At 41.9% G+C, this 22,885-nt stretch overlaps 1 protein-coding gene across 2 annotated transcripts in view; it reads left to right on the forward strand.

Annotated features, from left to right (window-relative positions):
- LOC134219965 (GTPase-activating Rap/Ran-GAP domain-like protein 3) overlaps window positions 1-22,011 on the forward strand; it is a 263,290-nt gene extending 241,279 nt beyond the window's left edge. For both annotated transcript variants that reach the window (XM_062698872.1, XM_062698871.1), the window contains exons 12-13: window positions 19,049-19,964; window positions 20,029-22,011. In XM_062698872.1, the coding sequence (XP_062554856.1) occupies window positions 19,049-19,964; window positions 20,029-21,221 (2,109 nt within the window). In that variant the 3' untranslated portion in view covers window positions 21,222-22,011. The remainder of the gene's footprint in view (window positions 1-19,048; window positions 19,965-20,028) is intronic.
- The last annotated feature ends 874 nt before the right edge of the window (window positions 22,012-22,885 follow it).

Genomic DNA, 22,885 nt, shown 5'->3' on the forward strand with positions numbered 1-22,885 from the left:
GTAACTTGACTTAGAAACCTCACGGTGATCAACTGTGGAAGTACCAAATGAACACTAAGCAGCGAGGCGGCTATGTCCCAGTGGGGATGCAATGCCAATGAAGAAGAAGATGTTATCCCTAGCAGCACACATGTTTCACATAGGTTAGTGCAACTCATATATGACCAGATTCAGTCACAATGAAGTTGCTGTAACCAGTTTCGTCTGATTTGTGCTGCTCGGGATCCCTTCTTTAAACGTAGGTGGTTGCCCGTGTCCGTGTTTGAATATGTCAATTGTGGATATGATTCCTTCTTTAGAAATAGACATTTTGCCTAGACTTGTAGATATAACTTCTCCAATGAAAGCAAATGGCGTCTAGTATGACCACAGATAACAGATATTGAGGCTGGCATCCGATACGTGTGTAAACAGCCGCAACTGTTAATTCAAATGTATTTTAAATTGGGACCGCGTTTGGCAATCGATTAGAAATGGCGCAAGGATCATTTTTATTGAAAACGCAGCCCGAATGCAGCTGTCAAATACATTGGCTGCGTTCGACGGTTGTTAATCCGCTGCGTTCGTATGTACTGCCGCAATCAGTTGAGTAGATGGCAGTAGTGCGCCAACGTATATCAATTCAAAAGTTTACACAGGATTTTCGATAAAATTTGTTCTAGCCTAATCTGTTATCTGTGGTATGACATAAAATGATATTATCCGATTGTAGATATGATTTAATTTTGAAATGAAGTCTGCGTCTGGAATGAGACGAAGAAATATGATATCCATTCGTAAACAGTTTGTTTGGTATTAGACAAATATGATTTTTTTTTTGATAAATAGTATCCATCTTTCTGAAAATTGTCTAATATGTTAAATAATCCCTTTTATGAAAATTAGTTATCCCACAAATCCCTTTATTATTAAATAATGCCAAATCCACCAAATAATGCAAAATCACCTTCTTTATATAAGAAAATTATTTTGAGCTTTTTAGTGGAATGTTTTCACCTGTCATAAGACGAGTTTATACCATCCCATTGAATTCCACCACTTAATTGTATCTTGACAGATACGTATTTCGACCTCAACAGTAAGGCCGTCTTCAGTGTCTCGTACTGACAAGTCGAGTCAAGTACGAGACACTGAAGACGGCCTTACTGTTGAGGTCGAAATACGTATCTGTCAAGATACAATTAATTGGTGGAATTCAATGGGATGGTATAAACTCGTCTTATGACAGGTGACCTTCTTTATATATATTTTTTCTATTCTTTAGCCACCAATAATAATTGGAATTTCCAGTTTTACTATTTCTGGGGAATGGTACATTCTGGCAAATGGTCTATTCTGGGGAATGGCTTTCTGGCATATGGTCCATTCTGGCAAATGGGTTTCTGGCAAAAATCATTCTGGCAAATAGATTCTGGCAAATGGTTTTCTGGCAAATGTCATACAATCTCAGGAGCAATTTCTGAAGGAACTTCCCGAGAAATTCCTGAAAGAACTTCCGGAGAAATTTCTTAAAAATCTTCCGGAGGAATTCCTATAGGAGCTTCGCGTGTAATTCCTCAAGGAACTTCCGAACCATATGATGCAGTAAATTCCGCACCGCTCCCTCCGATCACCGATGGTTGGACGCCGTCACGCCGGCACCCCTAACTCAAAATTATTCATCACGCTACCGCTAATTAAATTGCAATCGGTGCACAGGTCTATCCCGGGTACGGTTCCGGGTGCCCGAAACCTGACCAATAAGGTTCAAAATTATATTAGAGGCAGACCTATGATTTTATTTTCTCGATCTGATTTCGAAAAGTCGAAATGTGCGTACAACTAACAGCTTTGGTAACGAACTTTAACTTATGAAACAAATTTCAAATTTCAAAACAAAGTGTGATGTTCGCCATGGAGAAACATTTTTTCACTCATTTTGTTGTAGCAACACCCTCGCAACGTGAACAAACCCCGAGCTGCGCTAGCTATCAGGATCATCATCAAATGCTCAAATGATAATATCTTTCCAGAGTGATCTTTGAGCAGGGATAATATCATTGCACAAGCAAATATCCTGTGCTCAGGTGATATTGCAATGCCTGTTGAAAACCGATACCCTTTTTTTATGTCTTTATTAGGGAGACTTTCAGCCCGAGGCTGGCTCGTCTCCGGAAAAACCGATACCTTCGACTTCCAGATTTTCCCGAAAGTGGCCAGAAGTATAATCAAGATCTAAAAAATGTCATCCATTTTTTTCGTGGTGAATCATGAAGTTTGACATGTCGCATGCTATGTTCTTTTCAACCGGATTCAAGTCTTACACTAGGTTAGGATTGTTAGGTTAGGTTAGGTTGGCCAAGAGGAGGAGTTTAGACCGACTATTGGAAAGTTCAGGGCTCACCGGCTGACGAACGAAAACGGCCTACGACTAATTGATTTCGCCGCCTCCAAAAATATGGCCATTCGCAGCACCTACTTCCAACACAGTCTCCCGTATCGGTACACCTGGAGATCACCACTGCAGACAGAATCACAAATCGACCACGTTCTGATTGATGGACGGCACTTCTCCGACATTATCGACGTCAGGACATATCGTGGCGCTAACATCGACTCTGACCACTATCTGGTGATGGTTAAACTGCGCCCAAAACTATCCGTCATCAACAATGTTCGGTACCGACGACCGCCGCGGTACGACCTAGAGCGACTGAAGCAACCTGATGTCGCCACTGCATACGCGCAGCATCTCGAGGCCGCGTTACCGGAAGAGGGTGAGCTCGATGGGGCCCCTCTTGAGGACTGCTGGAATACAGTCAAAGCAGCCATTAACGACGCAGCGGAGAACAACGTCGGGTATATGGGTCGAAGTCGACGGAACGATTGGTTCGACGAAGAGTGCAGACAGATTCTGGAGGAGAAGGACGCATCGCGGGCGGTCGCGCTGCAGCAAGGTACAGGTACCCGGCAGAACGTGGAACGTTATAGACGGAAACGGAGACAGCAGACCCGCCTTTTTCAGGAGAAGAAACGCCACCTGGAAGAAGCGGAGTGCGAGGAGATGGAACAGCTGTGCCGTTCTCAAGATACACGCAAGTTCTATCAGAAGCTCAACGCATCCCGCAAAGGCTTCGTACCGCGAGCCGAAATGTGCCGGGATAAAGATGGGAGCATCTTGACGGACGAACGTGTGGTGATCGAAAGGTGGAAGCAGCACTACGAGGAACATCTGAATGGCGCTGAGAGTACAGGCAGTGAAAGTCAAGGCAGCGGAGGAGATGACTACGTCAGTTCAGCGGACGATGGAAGCCAACCAGCCCCCACCTTGAGGGAAGTTAAGGATGCCATTAAACAGCTAAAGACCAATAAAGCAGCTGGTAAGGATGGTATCGGAGCTGAGCTCATCAAGATGGGCCCGGAAAAGCTGGCCACTTGCCTGCACAAACTGATAGTCAGAATCTAGGAAACCGAACAGCTACCGGAGGAGTGGAAGGAAGGGGTTATATGCCCCATCTACAAGAAATGCGACAAACTGGAGTGTGAGAACTTTCGAGCGATCACCATCCTTAATGCCGCCTACAAAGTGATATCCCAGATCATCTTCCGTCGTCTGTCACCATTAGTGAACGAGTTCGTGGAAAGTTATCAAACCGGCTTCGTTGACGGCCGCTCGACAACGGACCAGATCTTTACTGTACGGCAAATCCTTCAAAAATGCCGTGAATACCAGGTCCCAACGCACCATCTGTTCGTTGATTTCAAGGCGGCATACGACAGTATAGACCGCGTAGAGCTATGGAAGATTATGGACGAGAACAGCTTCCCTGGGAAGCTTACCAGACTGATCAAATCAACGGTGTATGGTGTGCAAAACTGTGTGAAGATTTCAGGCGAACACTCCTGTTCATTCGAATCGCGCCGGGGACTAAGACAAGGTGATGGACTTTCGTGCCTATTGTTCAACATTGCGCTAGAAGGTGTCATGCGGAGAGCCGGGTGTAACAGCCGGGTACGATTTTCAACAGATCCAGTCAATTTATTTGCTTCGCGGATGACATGGACATTGTCGGCCGAACATTTGCAAAGGTGGCAGAACTGTACACCCGCCTGAAACGTGAAGCAACAAAAGTTGGACTGGTGGTGAATGCGTCAAAGACAAAGTACATGCTTGTGGGCGGAACCGAGCGCGACAGGGCCCGCCTGGGAAGCAGTGCTACGATAGACGGGGATACCTTCGAGGTGGTCGAGGAATTCGTCCACCTCGGATCCTTGCTAACGGCTGACAACAACGTTAGTCGTGAAATACGAAGGCACATCATCTGTGTAAGTCGGGCCTACTACGGGCTCCAGAAGAAACTGCGGTCGAAAAAGATTCCCCACCGCACGAAAAGTGTCATGTACAAGACACTTATAAGACCGGTTGTCCTCTACGGACATGAAACATGGACAATGCTCGAGGAGGACTTGCAAGCACTCAGAGTATTCGAGAGACGGGTGCGGTGTGGCGGTGTGCAAGAAGACGGTGTGTGGCGGCGAAGAATGAACCATGAGCTCGCCCAACTCTACGGCGAACCCAGTATCCAGAAGGTAGCTAAAGCCGGAAGGATACGATGGGCAGGACATGTTGCAAGAATGCCGGACAGCAACCCTGCAAAGATGGTGTTCGCTTCCGATCCGGCAGGTACGGGACGGCGTGGAGCGCAGCGAGCGAGATGGGCAGACCAGGTGCAAAACGACTTGGCGAGCGTGGGGCGTATCCGAGGATGGAGAGATGCGGCCTCGAACCGTGCATTGTGGCGTCAAATTGTTGATTCAGTGTTATCTGTTTAGATGTTTACTAAATAAATGAACTAGATTAGGATCTGGTTAGGATGTGCCAATTAGTCATTAAAAATCGTACCGATTGCTGATTGGGTGGAAATGACAATCGATTACTTCGATCGGCGGTATCACATTTTCAAAAGGGCACCTTGTTATTACCTTGGCCGTGTTGCTGGATAATTAAATTGAAATTATTGACAAAATTCAAAAGTTTGTTTTCTGATTTTTTGGGTGAAATTAGTTTATGCTAGACTGCAAATGATGTATGCATGATTCTCAAGTGTTATGCTAATTTAGAACACTTGATTTGAAGTATTATTAACCAACTTTTTACCCATTTCACTGTAAAACTTATCTAATTCCATGTAAAAACTTTTTGCTGCTAATGCATTGCATCTTTTATTACGAATAATGGAAGAAATGAACGAGAAAACACCGAACAATAGGCTGATTTTGCAAAAATATGTTGGGAAGCACTGACCACCACCTGAGGACTGAGGAAACAACAAGGCAGTCGCAATTCAATTGTCACATCCTATCCTTTGGTCTTACACAGGGTCTCCGGAATTTATTTCAAGTGTCCCGGGATGTTTGGATTAACTGGATCAAAAAGATCAAAATTGATAGTAGAAATTTAAAATTAAATTAAAAATAACTTTCGTCAAAAAATGCCGATGATTGATATGCCTCATGATACATTTCGTCTCCAGTGTCCCCAGTTAGAGCAAATAAGGTTTCTTCACGATACGGGTATAAAAAGACGATATTGGTACGAATAACAAACATAAGAGCTAAAAAATGTTCTTAATGGCCACCCGACAGACCCCACTGGGATTCCGTATAAATCCGGAACCAGTAGACCGACATGTCCAATCGATCCTCTGGAACTATGAAAATTTCTGGTTCATGTATGAAAATTTCCAACAAATCTGTCAGAAATTGCATGAATTAGAGTAAAAACATCACCAAAATTTTGATGCACAAAAGACGTTGGAGATGCAAAGGTTTAAAGCAAAAATTTCAATTATAAAAGAAGAATTTTCCATTAAAAAAAATCCAAATGTTCCCTCCCTCCTCTGTCATGCTTTTTCGTATACCGGGTGTACTCACTGTCACAATATCTTGACCCCCCTCCCCCTCAAACAGTGGACGTCATTTTTGAACGACCCCCAGAATGTTAATGATCCAATTTCGCATCCACTATCGCACTATACGTAATTCTACGTTCAATTTGCGGTCGTGTCTTTGATACAACCTTCTACTTTTTATGGAAATTTTGCATTATTAATAGATTTTTTTAAATTTATTAATTGCTCATACCCTGATTTCATTATTGACAATTTCCATTTTTTTTAACGGAAAATTTCTAATTCTTCATGGAAATTTTATTTTGCTGCCATATGTTCAGGTGGGATGGAAACATAGACATTAGACACAGTACAGTGTATACATATATGGTAATCATCTATTTTTGCAATCTCATTATATATTTTGCACAAAATAACAAAACAAAATAATTTTTCAATCCATGCCTCATGAGCGTCCTTAATCCATTACCGTTAAAAGCATCGTTAAAAATGTGTACACGGTTTTTAAGATCTGAAATAGAATGCCGTCGTTTGTAGTATTGTAATTTATTAACCTATCCCATACCTTAACGAAAGTAGTCATATTCATTGGTGCAAATTTTCCAACACACAGAGCTTTGCTGTTTTGGGCGCGATGCAGCATAAAAGCAACCAGCATTTGTTGTGATTTGGACATTAGGTGCCAATCGATATTATAAATATCGAGAATCATTTGATTGTTCTGTTGAAAAAATATAAGAATTAGTTTGAGACAATTTAAAGGTGCAACTTGGTCAACCTTCGCAGTAATGATCGTGCCCAATGAGCAATAAAGCGTCAGTTCGAAAAGTAGCGGAACCATTATGCACATCGCTTGAATATAATGCAAAATAAGCCCCATGAACACGAGCAACAAGAGTAAACCTGCTTGAAGACCCACTTGAATAAGGTTTGAATCCATGAAGAATTTTATCATCTCAACTTCGTACTCCGCAATCATTTGGTGGAGCTCAACAATTCGCATGAGTTCTTCGGAAATTCTTTGTTCATCGCGCTCGATCTCTGCCAGCGACTGATTGAAGTTGCTGATTTCCTCCCTCAATGAGTTCGCGTATCCGACAACTGGCAGAATAGTCGACACGAAAATACTGTCCGACGCCAGATAACCATTCACGCAGTACGCAATCATTAACAGATGCGAAGCCGTTGTAATTACATATCCAACTGGTGTCGTGTGATCCACATATGGGATATAGACTCTTATCAGCAGGACTCTCTCCTTGGTCATGCAGATGACGAGTGTCATTAGCACAGAAATCAGTGACGCCGATACCGTGTAGACCAGGACCATCGACTTCAGCATTGCAACCAGCAGTTTCAGCATTTGTTTCAGCACGGGCCGATTGCGTATATCTTCGTCGAATTTTTCGTAGAGTTTCTCGGTGCCAACGAACAGCAGATAGTAGTCGTGTATTCGCGCAAATCCAAGCCAAATCTTGTTGGTCCCCAGGATGTTCAGCATCACAATCACGAATGTTTCCAAGGCGGTTTGCCATTCATCGCGCAATACCCAAACAGTGTAAAAACACAAAAGGTAGATGATCAGCATAAAGAGGGCGGAGAAAACGAATCGAGCTGTGACTTCCCTCGTGGCATTGAAAGGGTTTATACCCACGAAGTAGGTCGTTTTCTTGGCTATATCAAACGACTCCTGAAGTTCTGCGACAGAGCTTTTGTTCATGTTCGGCGTCGAACGCTGAAAATAGGAAAACTGGTTAGGGGGACGTTGACAAGATACGGTGAAGCTTGTTTAGTTTAGGATATGAATTCGTGCTAAACCATTCAATGAAGTTACATAAAGTAATAGAATTGAATTGAGTGGCAAGAATTTAAATTCGAGAAAATAAGGATAACGTGACTATCACTGCTTGGTTGAAAGAATATAATAATATTATGCTGGAACGCAAAATAGTGTTGAGTTGGAATAAATTTTACTATGAATATTTAATGATGATAGATTGGAATGCCTTCATTATCCTGAATAATTAGTGATCTTTTAATGAGCCTACCTTATTTATGTATGATGGTACTAATACATGCATAAAATGGTTATGATAGCTGAGATGTAGCTAGTGATAAGTTGTTTTCGATATTATTTTTATCATTATTAAAAGATTTACAGCCCTAAGTTGGCTCATCTCTCGATTTTCGATATGTCGATGATAAAGAATCATCAGGTGAAGAAGTTTGTAACAGTAGATTCGTTTCTACAGATCAACCCGGAAAGAAGCCATCTTGATACGAACTGATGTAGTTTTTGCATGAGGCAAACAGTTTCTTGTAGACCAATGACTCGAACACTTTTGATTCCACACCAAGAAAAGTTATGCCTCAGTAGCTTCTCACGTCGCATTTGTCTCCTTTTTTGTACACCGGAAACATGGTAGAGCACTTCCATTGAGTAGGAAACTTTTGATGACGAAGTTATAAGTTGAAAAGCATTAACAGAGGGATAGCCAAGATATCGGAACACTTTTTCAGAACCGCTGATGGTATAACACTAGGGCCTGCTGAAAAGGACGATTTTATCCTATTTATCGCCGAGACAACCATATCAGTTTCAACGGTAAAAACATCCATGCTAATGACATTGTTAGGTACATCTCTCGCTGCTCTTGCGATGTCAGCTTGAGATGGCAAAGCATTGGAAAAGACGGTCGAAAAGTGTTCGGCGAAGAGATTGCATTTGTCCTCGGCATTCAAGGCAACATCATTGTCAAGAAACACTCTTGACGGTAGTCCGATTTCTTTCCTTTTTTTATTGACGAACTACCAGAATCCCTTAGGATGACGGCGAAGGTTATGCTGCATGCGTCACACATACTGCTTGTAAAGATGCTTGTTATGGCGGCGATAACAATTACTGGCGATTGAGAAATTTTTCTTTGGTGATAGCTCAACGTCGGTTATTCAGGGCATGAAGAGTCCTAGCACGTTCCCGTTTGAGGTTGCGTAGCGTAGCGTTAGTCCATGGTGGTTTTCTTAGAGGTTGGCGCTTCGGTACGGAGGCAAATACGCAGTCACTGAGGAAACAGTTAAAACGGCCAACCGCTGTGTCAATGTCCGAGTCATTCAAAGCATTCCAGTCAAATCGAGATAATTTGCGTCGGAGTAGTTTGAAATCTGTCTTGCGAAAATTCAAACAGTCATCATTCGAGCTATCATCAAATCTGACATGATCATTGTTCGCGATAGATATCACCAGACCAGGATGATAATTATCGAGCGGAACGATGTCATCCAGTGCCTCATCGACCGCACAGTCAGGAAGTACATTTTCGCTTACAAACACCAAATCGAGGAAATGATATTGGAAATTTGATATCAAACTAATCTGGCTTCGTCCAAGGAAAGCAGTTCCATCGATGAGTAGAAGGCTGGCAGGAGTAGTTGTCGAATTATCCGGATCAGGAAATGCATACCTATGGCCAGATGGCAGCCAAGTAAGCCCAGGTTGATTGAAGTCACCAAGCAAGAGAAGTACATCCACCAGGTCAGTCAAAGAAAAAGCATATTCAATATCATCAAGATGTTGTTCAATTATACCACTATATCATTCCTTCCGCCCGGAGGAATATACAATGCTCCAATGAAAGCATTCCTTGTTAGGAGACTCACTTTCACACAGACCGCTTCAATTGAAGTAAATCGGCCAAGCGTGTTGGAAACAGTTATCAGGACACCACCGCCGCGTGAGCGATTACTGTTAGAACTGTTTCGATCGACTCTGTACACACTGAAGGAGTTACTAAACATTTGAACAGGGTTTTGGGGCTTCCTTACGGCTGGCAGGCTTGCATCCCGGTGGCAGTCGAATGTTGAGTAATTGAGACGATGCAAAGTGGCTGGAAATGTTGACTTCTTCAGGTAGTGAAATATATACAGTTAAATATATACTTTCTGGATATGCAGGCCGGAAGACACTGGACCAGGACGACTGTTGAAAGCTAGCGGCAACGGCTCGACTGTGATGGGGGGATATGGGACTTCCAACATGCTAATACTGTTTCGTCCCGGGCTTAGTTGAGATCCATGACAGGAGAAATAGCAGGACAGGTATCTTGAATAAGCAGCGGCGCCATTGGTTTTCTCGTTTTCATCGGCACCCGAAATTTTTGAGAAGCGTAATCCTCAAACTCTCGAAATAGCAGTCCTTCATTATACTAAAGTGATCTCGTCTCGGATTATGCGGATTGCCAATGAGATAGGAATGAAATGATTATATTATTCTTATTGACTGCAGGAATTCTAATTCTAACATAATGCAAGTTTGTTGAAGGTACAGTGGAAGATGGAAATTGTATGGGACTCCATGCAGCGATTGCCATCACATGAGAAGCTTATGGAAAACCCACGACCTTTTACGTATGATGTAGAGACGGTAGCCATATGACCATCGAGCACGTTTGTGTGAAATATGTAGCATCTTTAAATCGAAATCCGACATTCCGCAAAATCAGGAAAATGCCCGAAACATCTGGAGATCGAAAAAGACAATTTAAACGTCTTCAACCAATGGCTGCTCAGACTTAACACTTATATAAAGCAAAGGACAACGCCCAGTATACCAGCAAAAATTATTTAGCTTGTTCAACAGTTTCTATGACTGAAGATCGAGTCCTTACATCATAATACACAAGATATTAGACATACAGCACAAAACGCTCAGACATCCGGCGCCTCTAACCGCACAGTCTCGAGGTCTAGACAGTGAAACATTTCTTATATAATAAATATTTGAAAATTCCAAAGATTTGAAAATATTTGTTTCTATTAAATCAAGTAGTATGCATCATACTGGGTGTTGTAGGTGTTTTTTTTAAATGGTTTGACATGCTTTGAAAATATATATTACAAGGTGTTTTGGATTGGCTCAAGAAAAATCGGGTCACATTACATTATATTTACACAGGGAATCAATATTCGGGCAACGCCTTGTCATCAACAGAGTTTATTACTGACAAACGCACCTCGCAACAAGCCTTTATCGGAACCCGAACACAATTTGACAAGAACCATTTACCTTGCATGCTCTGATATTGCCGAGAATACGATGCTATTTTTATAATCAGAGTTAGATTCTCGAATATGTCCATAAAAGCATAATCTGCGATAACATAAAACCAAAAGTTGATGTAGTAATAATGCAAAATAACGGAATGCACAGTTTGCAACAAAAATGTATTCTTTTTCGTTGCTGACAATTTTTTTCGGATCCTTGTCATGATTGTATCCGATAAAAACAAAGCTTTACCGTTGGTTCTCTGATGTCGCTTGTTTCATATGCACATCCAAGAAAAAATGATTCTCTGCTAAAACGCGTTTATGATTGGAATGCTCGTTCTGTTTTGAAACCTGAATTTCTGAATCATTTAAATAGATTCGAGCAAACAACGGTAACTAGTCTATTAAATTAAGTACGCAGCTTTAAAATCAATGAGTCTGCAAGTTGAACGCAACAGAATATTGTTCGCCGTCCAGTCTACGTCCTTTCTTTTAGAACGAGCATATGAGGCCATCCAACCAGCTGGTTCTTCAGCCTCCCATGTTTTTTTTAAATATTGTGATAAAATGATTGATGCAGTTGCTCGCTTTCAAGTTTGAGAAGTTCGACCGGAATCTCACCCTTCCCAGCAGCTTTAATGTTTTCATCTCATTTAGAGCCTTCTGAACCCAGCGTTGGTTGTTCCACAGCCTTCACCGTCGTCTACTATGTCCATCCTGCTTCTTAAAACACTTTCGTTTTTATCATTCAATAAATCTTCAAAATGCTCTATCCACCTGTCTTTTCTGTCAGAAAATTCCATCTCGGCCATTGCACATGGCCTGCACTGGTTCAGTCTTATGCCACGCACCATTGACATTCATGTAAAACCTACGCATATCGTATCTCTCCAAGTCCTGTGTTCGCCATTCTGTCTTTTCTTTGGGTAGGGGGCATTGTGTAGGGGAAATATAGTGAACTCTCCTCAACTCGACGTTCTGTAACTCGATATTTTCCCTTTCTCGGTAAAAATTTAAGTCCCTTGAATCTAGCATACTGCGTTCCCTCCGTAAGTCGATGCCTCCCTAACTCGATATTCTCTAAGTCGAAGTAATTTCCCAATGCATTTTCACCTCGCTAACTCACTGTTGTCAAAAACAGTTCATATGCATAATATAAACGGTGTCGGGCCATTTATCCGAATATCTTTTGGGCGAACGCCATTTAGCCAAATGCAGTTTTTTTAAGTTCGTTTATTTGGTAGGCTCAGGCGTGTATAAAACTTTACGGAGCCATGCTTCTTTGTGATATCTATAATCAATGTCATTTTTCTCAGTTAGTTAAAGAGTGATATGAGCCAGCGTGCTCGTGGTGACAATAGGTTTGTTTACAATATTTAAGAATGGACGGGGCTTAAGATTCGGGATCAATGAATTTTGGCTGCTGATGATTGCTTCGACTGGGAGCGCCTTCCGGATGGCCTGAGTAACGGAGGTCTACGAAACATAGAGACAGAGACAGTACACAAAAGTAGTACACAGTACACTTTGACAGAAGAAAACAAAACCAAAAATTAGATTTTGATGTCAGAATCACAATGAAACTATAAATGGCCTGCATATAGACCGCATCTGGATCCCCCAAAACACCTCGAATTTCCCTGAAGGGTTATTGAAGGGTATCCAATAGTCGCTCTCTGGAGGCGTCATTTTCCGAGCAGAACCAAACTACGTGATCGATGTCATCGTAACCGGCTCCGCACCTACATAAGTTGCTATCGACAAGGTTTATTCTGTACAGATGTGCGTTTAGTGAATAGTGATTGGACATAAGTCTCGACAACACGCGGATGAAGGCTCGACTTAAGTCCTCACCTCTGAACCACGCTCGTCCAGAAACTTTTGGAACTATGGAAAATAGCCACCGTCCAAGTCTGTTGTGTGTCTAATTCCATTGCCAACTTTGAAGAGTACTCTGACGGACTAATGGAAAAAACTCGTTGCTCGAGAATTGTCTATCATAAACCTCACCTTCCTGTGCGCCCACCTTTGCCAGCAAGTCTGCCTTCTCATTGCAGTAGATTAAGCAGTGAGATGGGACCCAAACAAAGATAATCTTGAATGATCTTTTGAGCAAAACACGCATCTGCTCTCTTATGTTTGTAAGAAAGTAAGATGCGTGCTTAACAGGTTTCATCGACCAGAGTGCCTCGATAGAACTAAGACTATCCGAGAAGATGAAATAATGGTCTACGGGCTGATTCGAAATTGTCCCCAAAGCGAAGTTAATTGCTGCCAGCTCAGCAACATAAACTGAACACGATTGCTGAAGTTGAAGTTACATTGAAAACACCGAAGCCAGTGGATCCGTTAATGCGAGAACTATCAGTGAAATATTTGTTATTGCAATTGACATGTTCATATTTTTTGTAAAAAAGAGAGGGAATAGATATTTGTCAAAGATGATCTGGTATTCCTTGAATAGCGTGTTTCATGGACAGATCGTATTCAATTGAGGAACTGTCGTTGGTGAAGTGAATTCGAGGTGGATTATTACACGAAGGACAAAGGTCTGTTGATATCTAGTTGAGATAAACTCTAAGGAATCTTGAAGGACAAGACAGTTCAAGCATTTTATCGAAGTTATCTAAGACAAGTGTGTTACTTGTTCCACATTGTATTCTAAGTGAACGCTCCCAGTAACGGTGCTTTAAAGGAGTGACTCCATCTAGCACCTCCAGGCTCATGTTATGCGTTGAGCAGCCAAGGGCAATACGCAAACAACGATACTGAATTCATTCCAATTTGATCAGGTGGCAATCAGCTGCTGAGAGGAAGCAGAAAGAGCCGTACTCTAAAACAGAGAGAATAGTTGTTCTATAGAGTTTGATGAGGGTGAGCACCCCACCATGTTTCGGAGATAGAACGTAGAAAATGAATCCTTTTGCGGCATTTCTCTATCAAATATTCAGAATTGAGTTTCCAGGTACATTTAGAATCAAACACGACCCCAAGGTATTTCGAAGATAAAGATTGGTTGAGGTCCTCATTCAACAGCTTTAGTTTCAGGGGGATGCAATTAGGAAACTGCTTGTTGCTTCTCGGACTCGATTGGCAGGTAGGTGAGTGGTCTCGAGTTCACTATTGATTTAGCCTCGATTAGAAACGTGCGAGAGGGTTTCGTCGTCTGGCTTGACCGACCGAACCATGCGTTCCCAAAGCCTCCCCCATATGTGGTTCCGATGAAGAATTAAAACGCCTCTGCGTGTCCGTATTGGTGAATGTGCTGGCGAGGGTGTCATTGATTTTCTTCAGTGCTTCCTTCAGATTGCGGCTTACACCCACGAAGTTGGTTCCCCGATCGCTGAAAATCTCCCGTGGAGCCCACCTCCGTGCAATGAACCGCCTATCCGCCATCTTGCAAGACTCCATGGTCAGATTGTGCACTACCTCAAGATGCACCGCTCGGATGGTCAGACAGGTAAACAGTGCAATCCATCGCTTCACTTCGCTCCGTCCCTGCCGACCCTGAACATGGGCCCGAAATAGTCCACGCCGACGTAGGTAGAATGCCGAACGTGGGATAGAGCCCTAGCCTGTGGTAATGGAGCCATTCTTGGGACATTCGGGCTTACCTTGTAGATCTTGTACCACTGACACTGCTTTCCAGCTTGCTTGAAGGCAGTTTTCATTTCCAACATGTGATGCTTTTGGCGTATTCCATTCACCGCATTTTCATTGCTTCTTCTTCTTCTTCTTATTGGCATTACATCCCCACACTGGGACAGAGCCGCCACGCAGCTTAGTGTTCATTAAGCACTTCCACAGTTTTTAACTGCGAGGTTTCTTAGCCAGGTTACCATTTTTGCATTCGTATATCATGAGGCTAGCACGATGATACTTTTATGCCCAGGGAAGTCGAGACAATTTCCAATCCGAAAATTGCCTAGACCGGCACCGGGGATCGAACCCAGCCACCCTCAGCATGGTCTTGCTTTGTAGCCGCGCGTCTTACCGCACGGCTAAGGAGGGCCCCGCATTGCTGCAGTGCTTGAATTGGCGATGGAACTAGTCAACAATGAGCTTAGTTCCACCGTGTACTTTGGGCAGGATCACGGGAAACTTGAAGTCGAACGAAACCTGTGCTTTTGAAATTCGACTGTCCATCCGTATGACTAAAGTGGCATCTTTTGAGGATAGTGAGCTCATCTCTGTAGGATTCTGCTAGGATTTGCTTGAAAACAGTGGACTCAGCTAAGAGCATTTCGTCCCGGTTTGGCCACTCCGATATTTCTGGAGCTTGCTTCTTAATTCTATAGCCACAGTAGGCCACCGCATGAACAAGGCGTTCCCATTTCGGTGATTGCTTGAGCCACTTTTCGGGAGGTTGGTACAGGAACTCTGAAGCTTGGAACCACCAACTGTCGGAGGTGCTATTCGGTCCTTTTCCCCCATTTGGTGGCCTCGTCGGCAACGTTTGAACGGGATGGTACAGCGCCACTCATCAACCTGTGTTAGCTCGTGGATTTCCATCAGCCTGAAAGCAACAAATTGCCGGTACTTGCAAGGGTCCGACCGCAACCAAGAAATAGGAAGTGAATTGAGAAATGAGAATTAAAAATATGAGAAGTGAAAAATGAAAACTGAAAATCGGAAATTGAGAAGCGAGAAGTGATAAATGAGAAATGAAAAATGAAAATTTAAAAGTAAAAAGTAAGAAATGAGAAGTGAAAAGTAAGAAGTGAGGTGAGAAAAGTATGGAGTGAGAAGTGAGAAGTACGAAGAGCGAAGTAATAAGTGAGAAGACAGAAGTCAAAAGTTAGAAGTAAGAAATGGGAAGGAAAAGTGTGAAGTGAAAATTGAGAAGTGAGAAGTAAAAAGTGAGTGCAAAAAGTGTGAAGTGTGAAACACAAAGTGATAAGTGCGAAGTAAAAAGCGAGAAGTAAGAAGTGAGAAGTGAAAAGTGAGAAGGGAGAAGCGCGAAGTGAGAAGTGAGAAGTGAGAAATCAAAAGCAATTAGAAAGAAGTGAGAAAAAAGAAGAGAAAAGTGAGAATGGAGAAGTGCCACGTGAGAAGCGAATAGTGAGAAGAAAGAAATGACAAGTGAGACGTGAGAAATAAAAAGTGAGAAGTGTATAGAGACCACTACTCACTTCTCACTTGCTACTGTACACATCTCACAAAATAGTACTCATGAATTTTCGTCAAAGTATTCAAAACATAATCGCCTAGCTGTGGTAGAAAATTGGCTTCAGTAACGGAAACACAAGCCTGCGTCTTTTATTCGCATGGATGGTGTATGTAGCCTTTGACATGATATTTACATGATGCTAGAATTATCATTGCATTAAACGGTTTTGCAAAGTTTATGTCGAGCGGTCGTGTCTTGTACGCCACCCTTTTGATTTTGACCGGGTTTGGAAAGAAATAACATTTTCAATACCGTCGCGACGTCGGGGATGACAACGGGTCAAATGGGGGTGAGAATGGGTCACTGTTTCAAGTACTCCGAATACTTTTACAATAGATTCAATGTATCTGAGGACAAGAAACTTAATTTGGAGGATTTCGTTATCCGACCTCCACACTGCCGGTGGGAGCGATGACCCATTCTCCCCCTCAGACCCATCGTCACCCCCATGACGGTAGTTTAACGTTGATTATCAATAGTATCGATGAAATTGGAAAATTCTGGAGAGTTTCCGAAACGATTGATAAGAAAATCTCAAAAATCCATCGAAAGATAAAGACACTGTTGTAGTGGAGCTTTGGGACCCGTATCACCAAGAACAAATAATGTGTTGATCAATGTATAGTTAGTTAGAACAATAATGATTTTATTTGCGATTCTCAAATACAATTTTACCTACGGGAGACAGTCGTAGCCAGTGTAATTAGATAAGGTCACTGGAGCCAGCACAACTTAGTAAGTGGCACTAAAAATGTGTGCATTGCAATTTGAGGTCTCGGACTAAAATTGCTGAGACTTCATTGATGTCAACGAAAGGCTTTGAGCGTTCGTTGTACATCGATTGAAAGTATGAGAAATTATTAAAGGGTATGATGACATGTGTTATGCACATGCCACACTGTTAGCGTTTGAAATCTCTCCTAATTTCGTGACGAATTTGGAAATTTCCGTTTTATGTACACCCTGTGTCGGAGTCTTCCGTTTAGACGTAGTTTACGTCAAAACGTCGATCCCCTGACGCAGATTGCTGTGTTAATCTAACTGTAGGTGGTCGCATTAGGTCGCATTGGATCCAGAAAAAGAGGGTGGTCGATGTCCATTTGAAGTCGGTTTTCACTGCTGCAAGAAAGTTGTGTTGGCTGTAGCTGTTATTTTTGGCCTTGTGATGGTTGTTTCACTTTTTGAAGGGTTAATGACAAAAGGTCGAAAGGACAAAAGGTCGAAAGACAAAAAGTCGAAAGACAAAAGGTCGAAGAGACAAACCGTCGAAAAGGACAGAAGGTCGAGAGGATAAAAAGTCAAACGGGACAAACCCGAGCAGCACAAGTCAGGCAAATCTGGTTGCAGCAACTAGATTGCGACTAAATCTGGTCACATATAAGTTGCAATAACCTATGTGGAATATGTGTGCTGCTAGGGAAAGGTCGAAAAGAACAAAAGGTCGAAGGGGACAAAAGGTCTAAATAGACAAGAAACTGAAACGGAGATAATCAATCTCGCACAATACAAGTTTTATGCATTTTTTAAATCAACAATCTTTTTTATCTCTAACAGAACTATCTAGATATTCATAATATTATTTCATAGTAATTACCTCTTCTTTGAAAACTGTTCATTCTTCAACTTTGATTGATGAGATTGTTCTTGATCGACCTTTTGTTTCTTTCGATCTTTTGTCCCTTTCGACATTTTGTCCCTTTCGACCTTTAGTCCCTTTCGACCTTATGTCCCTTTCGTCGTTTTGTCCTTTCGTCCTTTTGTCATTTCGACCTTTTGTCCTTTCGGCCATTTATCTTTCGACCTTTTGTCATGGATTTCTTTTTGAATCAGTGGTTCTGCACGTCTGCATCCCCGCAGAATAGGATAAAAAGAGGTATTTTTGGCCAAAATAATTAATCCTGCAATAAATGGTGGTACTCATCACAAAAACATGGATAGATAAGAAAAATATTAATAATTTTCGGCATAGTACCGATTTTTGTCATATTCTACAAAACCAACGGAATTTCATCACTTTTGGCTTGAAATAAGCCTGTTTGATGATAGATAAAATACTAATGGTCATATGAAGGTTTTAACAGTATATTCAAGTCACAGTGCATACCATCTGGGTGGAGATAAACTGGAGCACGATTAAGACGTGAACCCTCAATTTGAATAGTTACGCTGAAATATGGATTTATTCACCAGATAGGTTCTAAAAAACTGATTTGCCGTCAATTTGATATATCCTGGAGAAATTTCCAGAAGAAAATCTGGATTATTTTCTAAGGAATTCCTGGAAGCATACCATAAAGAATTTCTAGAAAAAGGAATTCCTGGAAGATTTTTTTTTCGAAAATTCCTTCAGGAGTTCCTCTAGAAATTCTTCTAGATATTTTTCGGATATTCTTTTAAGAATTCATTCAAAAATTCCATTAGAAAATTCTTTTAGTAAAACTTTAGAAAACCCCTTAAGGAGTTATTCAAGAATCCCGAGGAAAATTCCGAAGGAATTCCTGGAAACTCTGTCTAAATAAACCTTTATGGAGTCACTTCTTCTTCTTCTTAAGTGGATCTACATTTCAACTGGAACTTGGGCCTGCTTTTCAACTTAGTATTTTATTAGCATTTCCTCAGTTATTAATTATAAACTTTTCTATGCCCGCCAATTCATAACCATGTATCTTTTGATATGTTATGGATACACTATGCCCAGGGAGTCGAGAATGTTTCCAACCCGAAAACATCCTAGACCGGACTGAGAATCGAACTCTCCATCTCCGTATTGACAATCCTACGCCTCGCAAGGCTACTGGAGACCCAAGGCTATAGAAGATGGATTCACTGTATGCATGTTAAAATTGTAGTATACGATATTTGAAATATTTCAGCTAAAAAGTATATTTGATATTTATTTTCCATAATTCTAATGATTTTCACTTCCAAATTACTATCTTTGCAGAATATGTTAAATCGGCGAGCTTTCTCGGAAGTGCTGTACGATGCCCCTCGGACATCCAAGCTGAAAGAGGATGCCCGCCAGGTGGAGTTCGTCCGGATAGGGCAGGCCCTGAAGTTGGAAGCCATCGTGCGGGGTGACGCTCCGACCAGCATTGCATCGGCGGGCACCGTGTTCAAGCGGCCTCCGTGGGAGCCACAGTGTTTCTATCCGACATTCCAACCGCGGAATGATCTGGTCGGTGATAGTTGGGGTCAAGATCAACTTTTCTTGGCATCGGACGAAGGTACATATCTAATCAAGGAGGACCAAACCCATAGGGTGGTATTCGATAGGACATTAGCGGTGAAACAGCTTAGTGTTATTGAGGATCATGGGATCATGTTGATTCGAGGAGGTTCCGCTCTGCAGAAAGACGGTCATAGGATACATGTTTTTAGATTGAATGAGTTTAGTGAAGACCGTTTAGGACAGAGATCAAGAATTGATGTTAAGGACCGTAGAATAGACAAAACTAGAGGCTGTCATTTGTTCGCCATATCTAGAGCGGGAGAAGCCCATCTTCGGATGGCCGTTGCAGTGGGGCGAAAACTGTTTATATTTCAATGGAAGCACACAGCGGCCTGGACCTCATGGTGTCCCAATAGCGACAACGACACTGTTGATGGTTTCATATTCCTAAAAGAAATAACGCTACACGATGCCCCAATGATCATGACAATACTTGAGGGATCGTGCCCGAATTCCGGACTGCTGATCTGCGTTGGATACAAATATAGCTTTGAAATAGTTTCGGAGGCGACTGGTCATGCAACAAAGCTTCACGAGGCAGACACTAGAAAACAAACAGCCGTTCATTTGGTCGCCGCGTTGGACTTATACGATGGGCAGGACACGGAGTTGTTACTCTGTTATAATCGTAAGTTTAAACCTTTTTTCAATGTATTGTACCCGATCCATTACAATCGATTTTAATTTTTCAGATACATGTCATTTCCAAAAACTATCGGAGGAGTGTTCTGGCAGTTCTGAGTTCGATTTCCAATTCAATACACCACCAACATCAGTCGTCTGCGCTTTTCCCTACATTATTGCTTTCACTCCAGACTCTATGGAAATTCGACTCTTAGTGAATGGAAACCTCGTGCACACGGTCATGATGGCCGAGCTTCAATTAATTACTTCGAAGAAGGACATTTATTTTGTTACGACTGCTCCAGAATTTATTCCCAAGGGTGCCAAATTACGTGGTCCTGATTCGGAGGATCATGAACTTGTGAAGCCACGAATCGAAGAAAGCAAAGTTGCCCCGGATGATGATAGCTCCATTAGTCCCTGTCGAAGTCGACTTAGCTCCGACGAAGATAACAATGCTGCACAAAACACAGATGGTCAAGATAGTGGGTCTTCTGATAGTAAAAATTCGGAACTAACTACACCTCACATTCAAAGGGCAAAGTCACTGCAAACCCCCAAACCAGAAAGTGATAAACCTAACTCTCTTTCTGCCGATGATATCAAGCGGCCGATGTCGAAAAGCAATTCGTATGGCGAAGCTGGTTCTTCGTTTTCAATACCGACCACCACGTGCAGCAAAGATTTGGCCAAACATTTCGGTGCTCAACCGCAGCCTAATACGAAAAATCTTTGCAAGCATTTTGGAGAAGCGTCGGTTCCGCCGAACTCACCTCAAAACAGTACGATCATCAACAAAAGCAGTTCACCAAGCTCACCAACCCGAAAGTCTTTTATCCGACAGCCAACTCTAAACCTAAACAAACCACAGGAAAAGGACAGTGAAACGTCCCCTTCAAATGGGAGTTCTAATAAACCGCTACGAATCTACCGAATCCCGTTGACCAACCTAACCGGAACTCATATCCAATCACATCACTATCACTACCCCAGCACAGATCCGTCTAAAAAACCGACTGCGATAGCAACCAAAATGCAGCCAAACAAACCGAGTGAGCCACCCACAACACTGTCTTCGTCCCACGAAGAAGAAGAGGAAGCAGAAGAACCCGGAAGGAGTAGCGCCATTGAAGATGATGAACGTTCCAAAATGAGCATATTCCATCAAATTCAGCAAAATCTGCAAGAACTCAGTATGAAGGATAAAATCGAAGCGGAACAGCAGCAAACTGAACCAAACTCGGTTCTTACACCACTGTAAACCAACCAAAATATAAAACCAGGAAGATTATTTCTCACCAAACAGCAGCTCAAATGTCTACAGCCCTCCATATTTTCATATTTAGGATATTCTCGTGGCACTTTACACTGACTTACATCACACAAAAATCGAGCTACCTACATATTGATTATTGTTCGCTACACATAGCAAAATCTGTTAGGATGGCCAAGAACCACTGGAAACCATAGCAAAAAGGATCTAATCTATTTTTAAGCAGAACACGCGAGAATGCCTATCGCGCAAATTGTTGTTGAACAACCAGGTTTCATTTTGGCGAAAACAAGCTGAGCAGCAGCAATAATAGAAAGAGAATTAGGGAAAGCCTAGAGTTATTTACGGAAAATGTATTGTCGGATGGAACGCACACTAAATTTAATCCGAATTCAATTTTTTTCCATTGGTTGGGATGTGCCTCGTGGACACACATTAGGACTTTTGAACACTCACAATCCCCTGGAAACTATTATAATTTTCAAACTCCCTTAGATAGGGTATTAGTGACGGTCTCTACATGGTTGAAAATGCGTTCCAGAAGTTCAAATATCAATAGAATGGATCTAGAGAAACGGAATTGAGATTGAATTTGAAACGGGGATGAGCTATTTACTTGCTAGGAAGATATAATGAAGTATTTTGCATTCGAACATATGAGAAACCTGATTGTATGCGGAGGTACATAATTATACTCATATTTTGTCGTTCAGGGTGATCATTTCTATAGTTCCTTATATGTTATGAATTTTCTGTTATATGATAACTTTGTTATAATTAATCTTTAGGTATAATTCATTTTTGGTTCAGCTTGATATCAGGTATCTGGCACCCCCAATCCTACCCACTACGTTTGACAATAGCCAACATCTTTGAGTTTCCCATTGTTCGATTGAAATTGGGTTTCCCACTGACAATTCTATTTTGTAAACAAACCATTATTCTGAACTGATTTTTTTTCCAAATGGACGTAAATATTTTTCACCATTTTTTCGAGAGCTTGTGCGAAAGTATGAATGCGAGGTGTGTTTGAACAAGAATATTGATGCCTTCAATAAATTTTCATATTTCGATCGGCACCATGCGCTCTACTTCGCCGAAATATCACGATATTTGAAACATATTACAATGGGAGGTTTTCGATGACTATGATTACGCCTTCGTGTTAAATTAATCGATGATTTTGATGCTGGCATCAAAAACATGGCCGCTTCGCAGACCCCTGTTTGATATATTATCAAATCGGCTACAAACAAAACATGCCAAATATAGCAGTTTCTGATTATTTACGATGGACTGAAAAAGTGGATTAATCCGCTTTTCAGTGGGAATGTCAAACGCAAAGAAATCCGATATAAGAATTAAGGTGAAGGTTGGTTTACTACCCAAAATAAAATTTTGGAAGTATTGGTGCAATTGAAACATTCACTTCCTGCAGTAATATTGGTGTCGTATTTATTACAACATAGATTATTAGTAGGGTGGTCCAAAACATCGACCATGCGCCGCCACGCCACTCAACTTCATCCCATGCTCCGAGTGTCCTCCGAAAGCCTGAGATGATTTGGGAAAAACTGACTGAGTACAGGCCGTTTCAAGTGTGTACGAAAAGTAGTATGGGAAAACAAAACTTTACATTGCATTGACTATGT

The sequence above is a fragment of the Armigeres subalbatus genome, chromosome 3 (genome assembly GCF_024139115.2).
Source record: "Armigeres subalbatus isolate Guangzhou_Male chromosome 3, GZ_Asu_2, whole genome shotgun sequence".
Lineage (NCBI taxonomy): Eukaryota > Metazoa > Arthropoda > Insecta > Diptera > Culicidae > Armigeres > Armigeres subalbatus.